At 45.0% G+C, this 18,351-nt stretch overlaps 1 protein-coding gene and 1 long non-coding RNA gene across 17 annotated transcripts in view; one reads left to right on the top strand and one right to left on the bottom strand.

Annotated features, from left to right (window-relative positions):
• LOC117313922 (uncharacterized) overlaps positions 1–18,351 on the top strand; it is a 100,890-nt gene that overhangs the window by 38,421 nt on the left and 44,118 nt on the right. The gene's annotated exons all lie outside the window — the stretch shown is intronic.
• Positions 1,669–9,000, bottom strand: NME6 (NME/NM23 nucleoside diphosphate kinase 6). Of its 4 annotated transcripts, none has more exons than XM_004325414.4 (6): positions 8,675–9,000; positions 5,918–6,014; positions 4,803–4,905; positions 4,220–4,259; positions 3,638–3,798; positions 1,669–3,364 (listed from the first exon to the last, which is right to left on the bottom strand). In XM_004325414.4, exons 2-6 carry the CDS (start codon positions 6,005–6,007, stop codon positions 3,198–3,200), a joined length of 561 nt encoding a protein of 186 aa, XP_004325462.1. In that variant the 5' UTR covers positions 6,008–6,014; positions 8,675–9,000; the 3' UTR covers positions 1,669–3,197. The 4 variants fall into 4 exon arrangements, with proteins under 4 accessions (XP_004325462.1, XP_019802553.1, XP_073644055.1 ...); XM_019946994.3 differs by lacking the exon at positions 8,675–9,000 and adding an exon at positions 6,508–8,668; XM_073787954.1 differs by lacking the exon at positions 5,918–6,014 and having other exon boundaries at positions 8,675–8,989.

Genomic DNA, 18,351 nt, shown 5'->3' on the forward strand with positions numbered 1-18,351 from the left:
TCTTCATTTCTCTTGCAGCCTCAGCAGAATTTGATTACCTTTTTCTTATTCCTATCCTCTCCCCACACTCCTTCAACTGTTTTCCAGCTTCTGTGGTCACCCTCAGCCTTTTGTAGGGTACTTCACCACCACATGCTGGATTGTTTCAGTCCCAGCATTCTCCTGCCTCCCCTCCACTCCGTGCACTCTGTTTGCCAGTCACATCCATTCCCTTCACTTAAATCTCTAGTCATTTCACTCTACTCAGTCACCAAGGATGTCTTCTCTACAGTGGCCATATAAGTGGGGACTGAGGGGCACGTGGAGCAAGAAATATTCACAGGTACAGAGCTTTAAGGATTAGATATGAAAAATGGAGGGAAGGAGAGTGCTTCTTCTGGCTGCTTACCGATAGCTGGGGCTCCTGATCAGTCTCTCTTGTCAGTTTGCCTGGTGTTTTCAGCTGGCCTTTGTTTAGCTTTGCGGGGGAGAATGCCACAACTAAAATATCCCACATGTTGCAACTAAAAAGGTCCTGCATGCTACAGCTAAAGATTCCACATGCCACAACTAAGACCCGGCACAGCCTAGATAGATAGATATTTAAAAAGAAGAAGAAAAAGAAACCAACCAGTCTCCTCTTGAATGGTGAGTGTGCACGCCATACCGTAATGGGCTGCTGAGAAAATGGGGGTGAGCCTGTCAGTGCAGACAACTGATATGGACTTGTCTGTACAGAGATGAAGAAACAGGTAGCCAAAGGGGAAAATGAGGTTAAAATGATTTTGAAAAATGGGAGACACCAAAACATGTTTGAATTCAAAGGGGAAGGACTCAGTGGAGAAGGGTAAAAGTGCAGTAAAGACTAGACAACCAAAAAAGCAAGGAGATGGGATTCAGAGCAACATGGAAGGACTGGCTTAACAGGAAGCAGGACCCATCCTATGTTGTAACAGGAAGATAGAAGAAGATGGGAGCATATGTAGACATACACTTACAGATTCAGTTGTAAGAAGATTCTCTAAGACTCCTAGGTATCCCACTCTAAACCCACAGGTAGTACGACAGTATAAATGCTTCAACCCGCTGTCTTCCACACAAAGTAAGCTCCCTACCACTCCAGAGCTACCGCTCTTGCCAAGGTCACAGCGATCTCCATGCTGCCATACTTAGGGGGTACTTTAAGGGCTTCATTATTCTGGACTTCTCAACAGCATTCAACATTGCTTCATTATCTAAACACTCTTTTCTCTTGACTTTCCTGATCCACACACCCTCGGTTTTTTCCTTCCTTCTCTGGCTATTTCTTCATCTCCTTTGTTGGCTTGTGCAAGTATTTGTTTTCATAAGTTCTATATAAATTCAAGGCTCCTCACTACTTTCAGTTTGTAGATTGTCATGGTAATGGCCCCCAATGATTCATACCTCCCACTGTCCATGCCCTATGTGTGGACTCTGGGCTTGGCCATGTGACTTGGCCTTTGTCAATGGGATATCAGCAAACATGACACAAGCAGAAGCGTGATGAGCTTGTGAATGGGGGCCTGCTCTCTTGGAACCTTGAAACAACCATGCTATGAAGCAGCTCAGGATGAAAGAGCACATTGGACCCAAATGCTGAATGCAGCCATGTGAGTGAGTCCCAGTGAGCCCAGCAGAATCACCCAGCCAATCCACAGACACATAAGAATGAATCGTTGTTATTGTTGTTGTTTTTTAATATTTATTTATTTGTTTATTTTTGGCTGTGTCAGGTCTTAGTTGTGGCACATGGGATCTTTCACTGCGGCACGCGGGCTCTTTGTTATAGCGCATGGGCTTCTCTCTAGTTGTGGTGCGTGGGCTCTGTAGTTGTGGAGCACGGGCTCCAGAGCACATGGGCTCTGTAGTTTGTGGCACATGGGCTCTCTAGTTGTGGCGCATGGGCTCAGTAGTTGGGGTGCGCGGGCTTAATTGCTGCATGGCATGTGGGATCTTAGTTCCCCGACCAGGGATCAAACCCATCTCCCCTGCATTGGAAGGCAGATTCTTAACCACTGGACCACAGTGACATCTCTAAGTCATTGTTTTAAGCCACAAAATCTTGAGGTGATTTGTCATGCAGCAATAGATAACTGTCATCCTCAGCTACAGCAGAGACATGGCTAGCTTTAGTGGCTTTGTGCAAATCAGAAAAAAAAGTGAGTCATAACAATATGCCTCTACTGGGCAGACATACTTTTGTTCAAACAAAAGGTGCCCCTTCTTCCAGGATGCAGCCCTGTGCCAGGTGCACAGCATGGATTTGAGCCCACAGTCAGCTCCGTCACTGGGTGCCTCATGCACTACATAAGCTGCACACTGTGTGTGAACCTCCTGGGAGATTTCTTCACGATTCTCCCTTTTTTTAAAAAAATTAAATTATTTTATTTATTTATTTTTGGCTGCGTTGGGTCTTCGTTGCTGTGCGCAGGCTTTCTCTAGTTGCAGCGAGCGGGGGCTACTCTTCGTTGCAGTGCACAGGCTTCTCATTGTGGTGGCTTCATCTTGTTGTAGAGCACAGGCTCTAGGCGCGTGGGTTTCAGTAGTTGTGGCATGTGGGCTCAGTAGTTGTGGCTCGCGGGCTCTAGAGCACAGGCTCAGTAATTGTGGCGCACGGGCTTAGTTGCTCCGCAGCATGTGGGATCTTCCCGCACCAGGGCTCGAACCTGTGTCCCCTGCGTTGGCAGGCGGATTCTTAACCACTGCGCTACTAGGCAAGTCCCACAATTCTCTCTTTACTTAGCATAGACCAGAAACTTGACTTCAGGACAGATTTAATTATTCCAGTTAGGGATAGAGAGACAGTACATAGAGTAGTGCTCCCAGCCTGCAGGATTCAGTAGAATACTGACTTTTATTAAGGAAAATAGACCAAATGTTGCTAATACGGTCACTGCATTTTTCAGGCAAGTCAGTTAGGCAAGCCCCTCCTTGAAAAAGGATGAACAGTTCTCAGAAAAAAAGGAGCCATCATTCCTCTGAACCACCCATGAACATTTCAGAGAAGAGGTAGATAGAGAGTTAGATTCTAGAAGAGGTAGCAGTGAGGAGCTAGGCTCTTATGCAGGTGGCGGTGCCCAGCAGAGATGGCACAATAAGCCCCAGGCCTCCCTGGTCCTAGGAGAATGCTCTGGACCAGAGGTCTGCAAGAAAAGGCTGGGCAACACCATCACTCTTCACAGACCAACAGGCCTGCGTCAGGTTGGCCCTGGGCCTCCTGTTCCAGCTGCAAAGTGGATGCCTCCCTCTGGATTGTAGCGCACAGGGCCACAGCGCAACTGGGGCTCCTCTTCCTCATACCAGCGCTGTTCACTGAAGTCGGGAAAGAAGGCTGCGATCTCTCTACTGGCTGAAACCACAGAGTCTGTAAGGGAAGGTAAAAAAGAGAAGGGGTTCTCATAGGGAGTTTAGGATGGAGGCAAGAGGCAATCATAATCAGGTTCAGAAACCAGAGCCTATACTTCTCCTGCCCCTAAGTCCTGGGGCCGCATCTGCTGAGGTGGCCACAAAGGACCAGAAACACAACTGGGAAGAAAGCTCACTGAGGGACCTGGCTCTCAACCCCACCATATGCCTGCCCACCAACCTCAAACCAGCTTCGCTTATTAAATACAGTGGACACAGGAGGCAGACTCACCTGAGCCATGGGTTGTATTACGGGTGTCAGTGAGGCCGAAACTCCCACGAATTGAATCTGGGGCCACGTGGCGTGCTCGAAACACTCGGGTGGGTCCCATCACTGTCCTCCAGAGCTGGATGGCATCCTTGTGGGCGAGGATGTAGGCTCGGATTGGCCCACTGTGAATAAATGGAGCACACGTCAGGAATCTGGCTATCGGGTCCAGGAGGGCATACCATGAGTAGAGCACAAATAAAGGCACACTGGACATCCTGAGAGTCTCCTTGCCTTTCTAGTTGAGTGCCAATACTGCTTCAAATAAAAGGTGATGGAAGGCCACTGCGGATGATCAAGAAAGGCGACAGGGATCAGAAGAGTTGCTAGGCAGCATTCAACAATACTCTTCTACAGCCCCTGGAGCAGTTAACTACCATGGGACAAGTGGCCACAAGGTCAGTGTTGGCCCAAGCCCATGTTTCTTCAGACACTTGACACTGGTTACAAGTTTAAAGAGTGGCAAATAAAATTAACAAATCTATTTAGGGGGCAGGGGAAAGAAGTCTCAGTGGATGAAGATGTTATAACCAAAATGAGAAATACCTGGCCATGAACTCCACCAGCCGCTGATAGAAAAAACGCCCTGCAAAGAGAGTACCTTCATCAAGACACTGGTGCCAAGAGAACTTTTTATACTTCTGACTCCCTATTTGGAATGATAAAACTGTTTTAGAGAAAAGAACAAGGACCTTGGCGTCTGACATACCTGGGTCTGAATCCAGGCTCTCCAACTTGCAACCTGTGTAGTTTCGGGTAAATCATTAACTTCCCTAATTTAGTTTTCTAATTTGTGTGCTGGGGACATAACAATACCTACTTCATGGGGTTGCTGGGGAATTAAAAGAAATCATGAGCCTTTGGACAATGTCTGACAGAGTAAATTGGTAACTAGTGATAGTATCAGGACATAAAACTAAGTTACTTGTTGGGACCATGACGTAGAACCCTCCTAGAAAACATTTAAAAAATACTGATAATCATGAAAAGTTTGTGTGTAAACCAAGATTTTAGAAGACTGGCTGCAATTTTACGGTTCGTAGGTCAGAGAGAGCCTGACATTGTGTGGCCAGGTAAAATCTCTCTTGTGATAGAGAAGCCTCCCACTCAAGAGGACTGTTGGTCCTACCTTCATGCTCTTGGTAAAACTTCTGGCAATCTTCCTTTCTCCACAGAAGTTCTCTCATTCGTACAATAAGGAACTTGTTGCTCAGAATCTGCTGATGAACAGCCTGGATAAACACCACCCCAAAGATAAAAGTCAGTCAGAGGGACCATTTGAGTGAATGGGAGACCCAGGCAGACCAAAAGAACCCTGAGGACCCTTCAGAGCCTAGGACTTGAGGGTCTGTCCCATTGGTGGGTCAGCAGAAAAGAGACGCCCTGTTGCTGTCTTGAAGATGGAGTGAGCCATGTGATGAGGAATGTGAGTGGACTCTAAAAATGGTAGGCCCCACCTGAAGGCCGGCAAGGACATGGGGGTCTATCTCAGTCCTATAACCACAGAAACCAAATTCTGCCAACCTGAATGAGTATCAAAGTGGATTCTTCCCCAGACCCTTTAGATAAGGGCCCAGTCAGCCGATACCTGGAATTTGGCTTTGTGAAACTCTAAGGAGAGAACCCAGCCCTCAGCCAAACCTACTGGACCTCTAAATTCTAGAATTGTGAGATAATGAGTGTTGTTTTAAGTTGCTAAGTTTGTGGTAATTTGTTACACATTAGTAGAGAACTAATATACATTGTCTTGAGGTTTGGTTTTTATTATTGTATTGGATCCTTTCTTATATTTTATATCTGTCCCAGTTCTCCAGTAGATTTTTAATGTATATTTATTTTTGGCTGTGTTGGGTCTTCGTTTCTGTGTGAGGGCTTTCTCTAGTTGTGGCAAGCGGGGGCCACTCACTAATCGCGGCCTCTCTTGTTGCGGAGCACAGGCTCCAGACACGCAGGCTCAGTAGTTGTGGCTCACGGGCCCAGTTGCTCCGCGGCATGTGGGATCTTCCCGGACCAGGGCTCGAACCCGTGTCCCCTGCATTGGCAGGCAGATTCTCAACCACTGCGCCACCAGGGAAGCCCTCCAGTAGATTTTTAATCTCCTTATGGTCAGAGTCATGGCTTCTAACTTTGCCTCCACACCATCTAGCACAGGACTGTGTTGTCAGTCTTCGCAAATGGCCCTATGGCACCTGAAACAAAAGCAATGCCTCCGACATACAGTAGAGTCTTAGGACTTGTTCTTACCTCCAGAATCAGTGGGTGAGCAACTGCATCAGGCTTGATCAGAGCCAGAGTAAGCTGGAGAGCCTGAGGGCTCCGTAATATCGAGGTCATCTCCCTCCTGCCATCAGAGAGTCAGATAAGAGACCCGTCAGTGCTGCACTCCCCACCCTTCCTGTTCTGGAGCCGAGCAGTTTTGCAAGTCAACCAGGGCTCTCACTCTTACACTGATAAAGCACACGACAGTTACTTAGTATTTAATTTGCCCATTTGGGTTCATGGAGCTGAGGGAAGGGAGTGGTAGAGGGGCCATTCAAGTTGCCCAGTGGAGCACATAATCTGGTTAGTGCAACTGTAAACCTGCGAAAGAGTGACCCATTCAGAAGTTCAAGTTTAAACACGACCTGTCTCTGGCGATACTCCTGTCCCTTCCTTTCTTTTGTGTTTTACTGAGGATTTACAATTTACATTCCTAAAGAGCAGCCACAAGGGTACAATAACTGTTCCCACAGTGCCCTCCCATCAATTATAGAATTTGAAGATTGGATGGACAAGAATTGGGATCTTGCCAGGATACCCCCCAAAAAGTCTGCTGGATACATACCATTTCTTACCTAATCTTACAGATAAGTCAGGATCTATCACGCCCAAATCAAACCCTTTAATACACTCAGCTGTCCTCAGTGGCAGGGTTTGCAGACATGCAACTCCAAGGTCAAAGACAAGTTGTAATCATTTTGTATCTGAAGCAGCTAAAACTGCCTGGCACAAAGGTGCTTAATCAATTTTATTGACTAAATGAACCTATACAGTCTTATTCTATTCATCTTCAGAGAAAAGAACAAGACACTATTTCTAGTGTCTAATCATGATGGTGTAAGAGCTCAATAAATAATTGTGAAGATGATATAAAGAACATAAAAGTATTTTATAAACTGGACTAAGAAAACTTGAGATCTCTTCCAACTTTGAAATTCTATTTACATGTAAGAAATTGATCATCTCTGCAGGACTAAGGTGTCAAAGACTATCTGGTGGAACCCCTAAATTTGCCAACAAATACAGAGAAGGCTTCCATGAACACACAGGGACAGAGTCTGGACAACTGTCTCTTTATTCTTAGCCCGAAAGTAGCCTGACAATCACATTAAAAGCAGTGCTAGGGGGCTTCCCTGGTGGCGCAGTGGTTGAGAGTCCGCCTGCCGATGCAGGGGACACGGGTTCGTGCCCCGGTCCGGGAAGATCCCACATTCCGCGGAGCGGCTAGGCCCGTGAGCTATGGCCGCTGAGCCTGCGCGTCCGGAGCCTGTGCTCTACAATGGGAGGGGCCACAACAGTGAGAGGCCCGCGTACCGCAAAGAAAAAAAAAAAAAGCAGTGCTAGGGTCTGGCCCAAACGGAGAAACTGTGCCAAGGTCTCTCCTATTCATGTCCCTTCTACAGCATTCAGCTTGATGCTCTACTCAATCCACAAAGCTAAGCACAGTCTAACCAGTACAAGATCAGCCAACCCAGTTTCCCTAACATCCCAGGTGGTGAGTAACCCAAAAGCGAGCAGAATCTTTGCCATATATCTAGGGAGCGACACCCTTGGCACCTCCCCTTCCTCACCCTCCATATCCATGATATCACTGAGTTCTGGCAATTTTACCTAGCCAGTGTATCTCAAATCCATACAATTCTCTCCTTCTTAACTGCCACCACCACAGTCCAAGACATCATCAACCCCCTCTGGACTTCTGCAACAGCCTCTTCAGTGGTCTCCCAGTTTCTACTCTTGCTACCCTCTACAATCTGTTCTCCACATAGCAGCCACAGTGAACTAAAAATGCAAATCTAGTCATATCATTTCCCTCCTTAACCCTTCAAAGTGTACCCTGCTTTTATGATAAAACCCCAGAGCCTTATCATGTCCTACTAGGCTTTGCATGATCTTATCCCTGCATACCTCTCTAGCCTCATCTGGAACTCCACACTCCTTAACTTGCTTTTGCTCCAGCCTCAGCTCCAAGACATTCTGGCCTGACAGCCTTTGCCTGAGAAGTTTTCACAGTCCAGAAAGTGCTTCCTCTGGTTACCTCCTAGTCACCCACTAGATCTTAGTTCACTTCCCCTGTTATACATTCTCATGGCTCCTTTCACGTTTTCTTCAGTTAGCTCTTCCCAACTAGAAGGTCAGCTCTATGAAAGCAGGGATCTGTTTCGCTCACCATCGTATCCTCTGTACTTATGCAGAGTGCCTAGCACATAGATGGTTCTCAACAGTATTTGCTGAATGAATCAATGAATGAATCTGATTCAGCTATTCCAAGACCAGAATGCTAGGGGCTATCCAGCGGAGGACATGGTTCCTTTCCTAATGCCAGCTAAGTTATGCCTGTCTTGGACCTTGGTTTACAACAAATGTTAACAGGTCGAGAAACTTGCTCAACATAAAAGTCACTCGATTAGAGAATTATAAATTTTAGAAATTGCCTGGGCGTTTGCCCCCACAACAGAGGCGCCTATTCTGCTTCCTGGAAGGCGCCAGTCATGCCTCTCATCCTCCCAAGCGTGTCGGAGACCTGCAACCCGTCAACTCGGCTTTCTGCTTCCAACACCTGAAGCCCCGCCCCCCAGACTCACAGCCTCAGCTCTAGATACCGCCCTTTTCCCCACCCTGCTCTTCCATTTCTCTGGGCCTGCAGCTGCGCGACCCAGGCCCCTTGTACCGAGACCTAAGGCCACGCTAGATTCTGAGCTATTCGGAGCCCCAGTGTGCTGGAGTTCGGGTCCGAGTCACCTGATCCTCCCGCCGCGCAGGCCGGCCACCAGGCACTGCGATAGCTAGCCTTCGGTACTAGCGGGGTCCTTCAGGCATTCGGCCGGGCAGCCTGCCTCAGGGTCCTTGCCCGGTGAGGCGGAGTGCCCCCCAATCCAGGAGGCCCTGCAGCAGGAAGGCCCGCCTTCTGGTGGCCCTTGCTTCTCTCCCGCACTTGGTCCGAGCCTGGCTTGGGCGCCCCCAGGCGGAAGGGAGGGCCAGGCCTGCGGCCCTGCTCGGGGAGGTGGCTCAGAGAGGACAGCATGGGCGTTTCAAGGTGGCAGCCTGGTAGAGAACATGCGCGCCAGCGGGGCCGCCGGAGTGGGCCTGGCCCCACTCGATCTCTCTTTTATTATTTATCTGGGGTAGTGCCTGGCATATGGTTGGTGCCCAGTATTTGTCGGAGGGACGCGGGAGACAAAAAACTTGTGTGCGCTGAATCACAAGTTCAGAGGCAGCCATTGAATCCTCTTGCACTGTTGGTGGGAATGTAAATTGATATATCCACTATGGAGAACAGCATGGAGGTTCCTTAAAAAAATCAAAATAGAACCACCATACGACCCAGCAATCCCACTACTGGGCATATACCCTGAGAAAACCATAATTCAAAAAGAGTCATGTACCAAAATGTTCATTGCAGCTCTGTTTACAATAGCCAGGACATGGAAGCAACCTAAGTGTCCATCAACAGATGAACGGATAAAGAAGATGTGGCACATATATACAATGGAATATTACTCAACCATAAAAAGAAACAAAATTGAGTTATTTGTAGTGAGGTGGATGGACCTAGAGTCTGTCATATAGAATGAAGTTAAGTCAGAAAGAGAAAAACAAATACTGTATGCTAACACATATATATAGAATCCCCCCCCCCACAAAAAAAATGGTCATTAAGAACCTAGGGGCAAGACGAGAATAAAGACGCAGACCTACTAGAAAATGGATTTGAGGATACGGGGAGGGGGAATGGTAAGCTGGGACAAAGTGAGAGAGTGGCATGGACATATATACACTACCAAACGTAAAATAGATAGCTAGTGGGAAGCAGCCGCATAGCACAGGGAGATCAGCTCGGTGCTTTGTGACCACCTAGAGGGGTGGGATAGGGAGGATGGGAGGGAGGATGGGAGGGAGGGAGACGCAAGAGGGAAGAGGTATGGGGACATATGTATATGTATAACCGATTCACTTTGTTATAAAGCAGAAACTAACACACCATTGTAAAGCAAGTATACTCCAATAAAGATGTTTTAAAAAGTCTTTGAGCACAGAGGGATATGTGGATGCGAAGGAGCATAGCTAATATGGGGGTGGTGAGGGAGGATTCTTGGTTGGAAAGCAGGTGTACATAGAGCATGAGGGAAACTAGTCATAAGGCCCTTGAACATGTCGCTAAGGCATTTGGGGTAGGGTGTGGGATGGGGTTACCATGGAGTCCACTGAAGCAGTCCAGGGTGAGGGGATGAGAACTGAGGGTATTCGTGGTGTGTTGTATAATGTATGGAGAGGGTGATGACAGTGGGTATGGAGAAGGGACAGTGTGGCAGGTTGAATAAGGGTGGTACTTTTTTTTTCTTGGAGAGAATCACTGAATTTGAGAAGAGTGAAAACAAACTATAAATGTCATCAATTAAAAAACATTTTTTTAAACTGATTTTGTGCCTGCATGTACATGTGTTGCACTCCTGGAATGTTGGAAGGAGGGTCTGTGGTTCTGGCAGCTTGTTTCCACAAGGTGTCTTTGGGAGAGTCCATTTCTTACCTGTCTGGCTGGTGAAGAAGGCACATGTCCATTGCTGCCTTCAGAGGATGAGAGTAAACTTACCAAGTCCCACTAACCCAACATTTAGTTTTAGCCTTTTTTCCCAAATGCACAGGGTCCAACTTTGTTTCCCACCTTGATCTTCATTTACATGCCTTTGGGCTATAGAGATTTTGCTGATTTTTAGGCCATGGCCATTAATTCACCTTTGTGTCTCTCTGTCTTACACACACTGTAGAAGGTTTTAGTTCCATATTTTATAGTTGCTTTGACCATCCTCAAGAGTAAGCCTATGTTATGAAAGTACGGGCAGATGTGATTTTAGGGGGAGACTCAATAAATAACACCCTTTTTCTAAACCGGGGCTCATAACTAACGGAAATAGAGGAACGGCAGGCAGGTGGAGACTAAATGTCAACTTTATACTGATGGAGCTGTTGAAGAATATAACTTAGTGTGAGAACCTAATGCACCTGCCTTCTAACCGTGTGCTACCCAAGTTCAATACCTAGTCTCTTATAAGCCTCACTTAAAACAACAGCAACAACAAAATCTAAATAGTTGACAGGACCTATAGAATTATCACAGCATTCCCTCACATTCACAAAATTACTCCCCAGCCCCTAGCAGATATAGCAGGGAAAATTTTGTCCCTAGAAACCTGTCAAAAGATACTCAGTTATATCTGTGGGAAGGTGAATAAGCTGGAAAATTCTTGATTCAGTTTTGCTGGGACTGAAGTAATTCTATACCAGTTATGACTCTGAACTTGTAAGTCTGAACTCAGTTGGGAGAATCACCCATTAAGAGGTTAATTATGACTTACGTTCATTCTATTCCAGAGGGACATCTACCTGTGTCTAGTCTTGTCTCTAGATAGTGGTATTTAAGACAATGCTGCCTTCGTGCAGTGTTAATTTACAGTAGTAGCAGCAGCCCCAACCAGGTCTTCTTTGAGATTTTTGAGATGTCTTTCTTTTTCATCCAGCATATTTAAATTACTTAATACCATTTCCCCTTTGGGTCCTGTGTTTCTGGCACCCCAGGACCGCCTTGAGGGTGGGCTCTAATGACACAGCTTCCCTAGCCCCCTGTGAGCAGTCCTCAGGGGCCACTGCCTTCTGCTGTGGAGTTGCTCATGCCCAGGACACCTGTCTCCTGTGGGGGGCTGGGGGGTGGAGTTCCTTTATCCAGCATGTTTCAGTTGAGACTCATTCTCAGCAGGTTTTTTTTTTTTTTACCTGTATCTGCTGTCCTGAAGTTTGTTCTTCCAGGGACCCAGTGAGAATCAAAACCTTTGCTATGTTTTCCTCAAGATACTGTCCTCATCTTCTGAATGTGTCAGGTGAGGAGTAGCATTGCTTATAGGCACTTCTCTTTGAGGGTTTTTCTCTCTACTGTCCCTGTACTCCTTTCCAGAAGGCTCATTGAGTTTCTAACGTTTTATTGTTGGAGAGAAGGAAGACCCATAGGGCTGGCCCTTTGCTGGACTGTGGATGGTGGGGAGGAAATGCAATTTGCCTCTCAGCTGTTTTCCGAGATGTCAACTTTCTCTTAAGAAAATATCTCTTCCATTGTTTTCATTCTTGCACTGCTCCTAATCTGATATGGCAGGTTTCTAAAGCTCTGCCTTTCTTCCTGAACATATGTGATTCTTTGAGACAATGTTCAGGCCTAGGTTTTTCTCATTATCTTTTCAACTTGTGTGGCTATGGTCATCTCATTGAGTGTTTTTTCTACTTTAGTCTAAGAAGATGGCATGTTTTGGTGGTAACAGGGCACTGTTTCTTTTTTGTTATAAATAAAACCTACCACTCTTTTACAATTGAAGCTGCAGTGTAAATCTCAGAACTGTAAAACCATGGCCAGAGTTTTTGAAAAACAGACCATCAGGCGGGGAGTGACCCTTAATCCATGTAGGAAAAAAATGCATGCGTTCCTCCAATTTTGTCCTTTGGCCTTGAGTATGGCTGAGAACATAAGGGATGGAATCTGGGACAACCTTTCCATGCTGCCTGCTAGGCTGGTACTAAAGTTGTGTTCTTAGCATATGTGGAACTTAATTGTGACTTAAAGCCCCTGGCCTGTCGAACCAGCTAAAAATCATAGTAAAGGGCCAAATAATTGTTTTGCCTCTGATGTCTAAAAGGCCTGTAGAGGGAAAGACTTCCCCGCAGTCAAATCTGTGCCTCCGCAAGGCTGCTTCACTGAGATCCCCTCTGGTGCTTAGGGTCTGCAGATGCCCCACAAGGCTATGGGTGTGTGCTAATGAAACCGTGTGAAACCGTGCACCTCAGATTGGGACTTGAACCCACGTGCCGGGACTCAAACCCAGCCTAAATCCAGAATGGGACATGCGGCCAGGACTCGAACCCGGCCAAAACCCTGATTGGGACTTGAACCCGTGCAGCCGGCCAAAACCCACAGTCTTCCAACTGAGATCACACACCTGGTTTCAGGACTTAATGAAGCTCAGGTTCTTGATGTCTCATCGCAGAAAGAATTCAGTGAGAGACAAAATGATAAGTAATAAGTGGATTTATTTAGAGAGAAACACTCCACGGACAAGAGTGTGGGCCATCTCAGAAGGTGAGAAAGGCACCAGACTATGGGGTTGTCAGTTTTTATAGGGGTGGGTAATTTCATAGGCTAATGAGTGGGAGGAATATTCCAGCTATTTCAGGAAGGGGTGGGGATTTCCAGGAATTGGGCCACACCCACTTTTTGATCCTTTTGGTGGGTCTTGGAACTGTCGTGGCACCTGTGGGTGTGTCATTTAGCTTGCTGCTGTGTTACAGTGAGCGTACGCAGAGGCTCAAGGTCCAGTGGAAGTTGACTTGCCCTCCATCTTGGACCCATTTGGCTCTAATCAGTTTATGTCATGTCCTTGGGCTATGTCATTCTTTCGAAGGTTGTGCCCTGCCTCCTTCCCTCCTGTTTCACTAAGGCCAAGGCCAGTGTTGGCCTTACATTCAACATGGCTAACTTGAAAAGCATTTGAAGTGCCTCAAATACTGGTCCCATCATAGCCTCAACTTACATGTGATGTTGTGATCCCCACATTTCCTTACCTGGTCTATGTTTTTTACATTCTCTGCCAAATCATCAGATCCTAACATTCCTTTGAATAAATCTTATTCCTCCACCCCTGCCACGGGCAGCGCCTACTCCTGTAAAACTTCCGACACAGAGTAGCAGAATCTGTGGCTAAGTGGTTCTCGAAATAAGGGAGGAGGAAGGAGCCATGCTACAATTGCCTGGCTCTCTGTCCCTGAAGCTTCAGCCAGGAGAGCAGAGGTGTGCCAAGAGGCCAGGAGTGTTCAGGGGAAATCCTTCCTCGTGGACCCAGGGGATCAGGCCAAGAAGCATTTATTTTCTAATAGTAATAGTATGAAAATAACATACAGACAAGTTGCAACCGGTATGTTTGGCAATTAGTCAAAAGCTTGACTTCAAGAAGAAAATAATTTCAGTTTGGGATGTGGTGAGTTTGCAGTGATAGTACATTCAAGCAGAACTAGCTTGTTGGTGATTGAGTAAGGTTAGGTTTAGGAGTTGTCAAAGAGGGGATGGCTGGAAATATGTGTGGACTTAAAAATTATTCACAACCTAAAAGTTACGTTTCATTCGGTAGGAATTTTTAGGACCTCAAGCCCAGGAGGCAGCATCTCAAGTAACCCTGAGAAAACTGCTCCAAGGAGGCGAGGCAGGGAGCCAGGTTATATAGACGTTTTGTAACAAAGGGCCGGTAGTCAGGAAAATCAAAACATTATTGTTAATTAAAGAAAACCAGATATCCCAAGTTAAGGAATTTAGCGCTTTTCTATGTACAGGAAGATGCAAGAGTCTGGGCTCACTGAAATCATACCTGTGATACGCACCTCAGCTATCTGGGGCTAGTATCCTGTATTTTCACATCCTGAGTTCCCTCAGAGCTCACCAGCTCTCAGGAGGGCTGCAAGTGCAGATGACTGTGACATCCTTTGTTTACTGATATGGCAGGAAATATTCCATTTCTCATATGTCTGAAGAATTGACCATGGGAGAAAATGCAGACAGAAAACAGAAGGCCAAGAACCAATCCTCCCCTTGTCAAAGAATAATTTTAAAACTTTTACTTTATACAAGGGAAAACGATTGATTGATTGATTTAATCCAGCAAAAGCGAAAACAGGATTTCTATAAGAGAAAAAGTAGAGAGGGAAGAAGGAAAATTGCGTATAGTGTTACCAAGTCCAAGCTCTGTCTGCTCGCCACACGACAGGCCAATAAATCGGAGAGGTGTTGAGGCAAGAAATACGACTTTATTCAGAAAGCCAGCAGAGGGTTTTGGATGCCAGTTTCTTTTCTAGCACAGAGAGGGGGAGGAGATGAGGAAGTAAAGTAAAAAGACATACGTTTTGCAAATATCCCCTGTAATGGCCAGCCTCAGGGAGGGGATGTGTTAATTTCTTCTTTCTTGCAGCCACCCACAGGTGGAACAGGGTCCGGATGTTTCCCTGAACAAAGGCACTTTGGTTTAACATTCAGGCAGAGGGGCAGGGTTCCTGAGGCAGGCCATTATGTATAGACAGTATACTTTTAGCGAACAAAAGTAATGGGAAGCAAAGGTTAAACTAAAAGAAACAGATTCAACATGTTGTCAGACTTGTCTCTTCCTTGTTACAGTAGTTTGAAAATTGTGGCTTTTGTTTTCTGCGGATAAGCTGCTGATTAGCTAGCAGCCAGCAAAGAAGCCAGTTACGGTATTCTGCCCTGGAGCAAGTGGATGGATTACTAAATAATACAGCTTCACTTGGTTGTAGTTTCTCCAGAAGACCTTAGAAGATTAGCTCAAGTGTATGTGTCAGGCAGTCTCTGGATAAATACTGTCTATCAATATGCTTTGTAAGCACCTTCATCATAGTTCTGCCAGGTCTGTACTATTTCCCTTATCAGAATTTCTGAACTTCTGCCTTTTAGTCAGCTTCAGCTCTAATCCAAATTGGCCCTGAGGACTTCGTGTCCTTCTGAGGCAGTAACATGGTTTGAATGTTGTGTGAGGGGAATGGCTGTTTAACAGTATTTAGACCCCTGAATATTAAACAGCAGAAGATGGCAAAAAGAGCAAGGGAATCCTAAATACTATTCAACATATTTGGAACCCATTTCATATCCAGCTTACTTATTGATCTGTGTAATCAGGAGAATAAGTCCCAAGGATTGGTTTAGTCAAGTTTAGCTAATGAAGTGGCTTGCTTTCTCAATTGATTGATTGTTTTACTTCTGTAATATAAACGCTGGTATTAAAAAAATATGTTAGCAGTTGCACAGTCCGCATTTTAGCAGGTCAGTATGTAGTTGAAGACTGTCCTAGCCAGTGAATTTATTGTAGTCTATTGGGCCTCCAAGGTTTGAAATACCTTAATTTGCTGGGGGGGTTTTTTTGTTTGTTTTTGGTTTTTTTTGGCCACGCCATGTGGCATGTGGGATCTTAGTTCCCCAACCAGGGATCGAACCCATGCCCCCTTCAGTGGAAGCGCGGAGTCTTAACCATTGGACCGCTGGGGAAGTCCCTTAATTTTCTGTTTGAATCATAGTTGAATTATGAGTCACCTAGCCAGGGTAAAAGGTCTTTGTACAAATCAGTGAAATCCAATGTCTTTGGTCCCTTTTGATGAGTAACCGTGTTGGTCTCTCAGTAACATGAGAGTAACTGAGGGTTTTGTTTTGAGTACTTGGAAAAACTAGATAATAAATTGAGGAGTTGGAAATTGGCAGTGAAGGACAAAAAAATTAACATAAAAGGAAAGAGAAAAGAAAAGGAGGAAGAGACAAATAATAAAATATAAGGGAGGAAACTGTCTACCAATAGTATTATCTTCTTGATTGGTAAGATAGCAAAAGGAAACTGTCTGCTTCTAGAAGCCATCTGCTTCTGGAGGCCCTTTAGTGAGCCTCAAAGTTGGATCACTACGTGTTTAAACTAGGAAGCTTATATCCTTGGTTGTATGTCTAATAGCTTAAGAACAGTATTTGTGATTAAGAGCACCTGAAATAGTCCTTTCCAGTGAGGTTCTAAGACTGACTGATTGTTCCTAAGTGTTCCCACCTTATCAAAGAAGAGACACTGATGTATCTTAGTGTGTTTGTGTCCTCCTGTTTCTAATAGGCCAGCCTCTACCCAAGGTGGCCAAAGCAGACATCTCAGTAGCACTCCCAGGGGAGCCAGATGCTAAATGGGACTTAGCCTTTTATAAAATAGGTGTTACAGCCAGCCCCAATCTAACAGGTCCAACGGCATTAAATCTTTCTCACTGCATCTATAGAAAAGACAAAGCTTTAAAACTTAAGTTGTTCAAGAGTAATTTTTTCCTTCTTACCTTATAACCTAGTCACCAAGGCCATTAAATTTTTAGGTAAAATTTTTTTCCTGATTTCTAGCTTTAGGAAAAAATAATCCTAAAGAGCCAACATTAAGAAATTTAAAATTTTTTAATATATATGTAAAAATATACATATGTGTGTATATGTGAACACTTAATACAGCAATATTCTTTCTAAAAGACAATTAGAATAAGATCTTATTCCATTAGATTTTAAGATACCTCCTAATCTTATTTATTAATTCCCTTCAGAGGCAGACAAGGAGTATTTGTTTATTTGCTCCAAATTTTTGTATTTATAAAGTGGAAAGTTTTATCAACTTCTGAACAAGTTAGAATAGTTCACTGTGACAAGAGCAGAATCTGTAGAAATAAGTTCTGTTATCTACCTCAAATGCTGATTACGTACATCGCAGTCAGGTCCTTCTGAGTGGTTTTATGGTCGTATTCTGAATTTGGCACAAAGTGTGTACTGTCAGCAGGACTTCTGTGTCAGATTCATACATCACCAAGATCACACTACACAGTGCTTAGATTGCACCACGGGAATGAGAAAGAGACATCATTATGTAAACCATGCTGGGACTTTTTTTTTTTTTTTTTAATGTTTATAGACTTTGTATTTGAAATCTCACCATACAGCTTCAAGGTGATATTAATGTAATTCTAGAATTAATTCATATTAGAATATTTCAAATGCAAAGGAGCAAAGCTGAATTTACTTGTTGGCACTGTGCTTAGTTTGAGTTCACTGTATAAATAGGACCTTAGATAAATTGGTGAGCGAACCTTATTTCCGAGGCAACTCCACCAGAGTGAACCTAGAATAGGAGAATTATTTGAGAGTCAGTGATGCTTTTGTTTAAATGTTTTGACTAGTTGTTAGGAGACATAGTCCACTATGGGCCCTGAGCATCCCTGTACATTCTGGTTGAGTGTTCCCGACTGCAAGGCTGACCCATTTCTGCTACTGAGAAGTACCTGTAGTGGGTCATATAGGCAACTAAGTAGGTCAGAGTGACCACCACATAACTGCTCGTCTCCAGGGGAGGGATTCTGACTGACTCACTGCTTGCTACAGTGTTTGCTGCTTGCTCAAAAGAGCTGTGCCCTTGTCCCTGGGTTCCTCTCTTGTAATGGAACGCACGGTGTGTGTAGCTGTTACCTGGTCCTCCACATTGCCCTGTGGGAATCGGGGCTTAAGGAACCAGAGCAAATAACCTGACATTCTGGATATTACTTTTGCTGAGAGTAATAAACTCTTATCTCTGATTCAGTTTTGTGACTTAACATCAGTATTTTTGAAACTAGGGTAAAATCCATGGCTCTTCACAATTCTTGACAATAGTTACCCTGAAAGTAGGAAAGGGGAAGATTAAAATAGAGGAAATGGCATGAATATTCACACAATGAATAGATAATAAGCCCCTGATTGAGAGAGATTATTTGTTTTAAAAACACTGATAGACATTTCTGTCTAGCTTTGAATCACCATCTCTGCTGACAACTGCTAAAACAAATATTTT

Source organism: Tursiops truncatus, chromosome 10 (genome assembly GCF_011762595.2).
Source record: "Tursiops truncatus isolate mTurTru1 chromosome 10, mTurTru1.mat.Y, whole genome shotgun sequence".
NCBI classification, from domain to species: Eukaryota; Metazoa; Chordata; class Mammalia; order Artiodactyla; family Delphinidae; genus Tursiops; species Tursiops truncatus.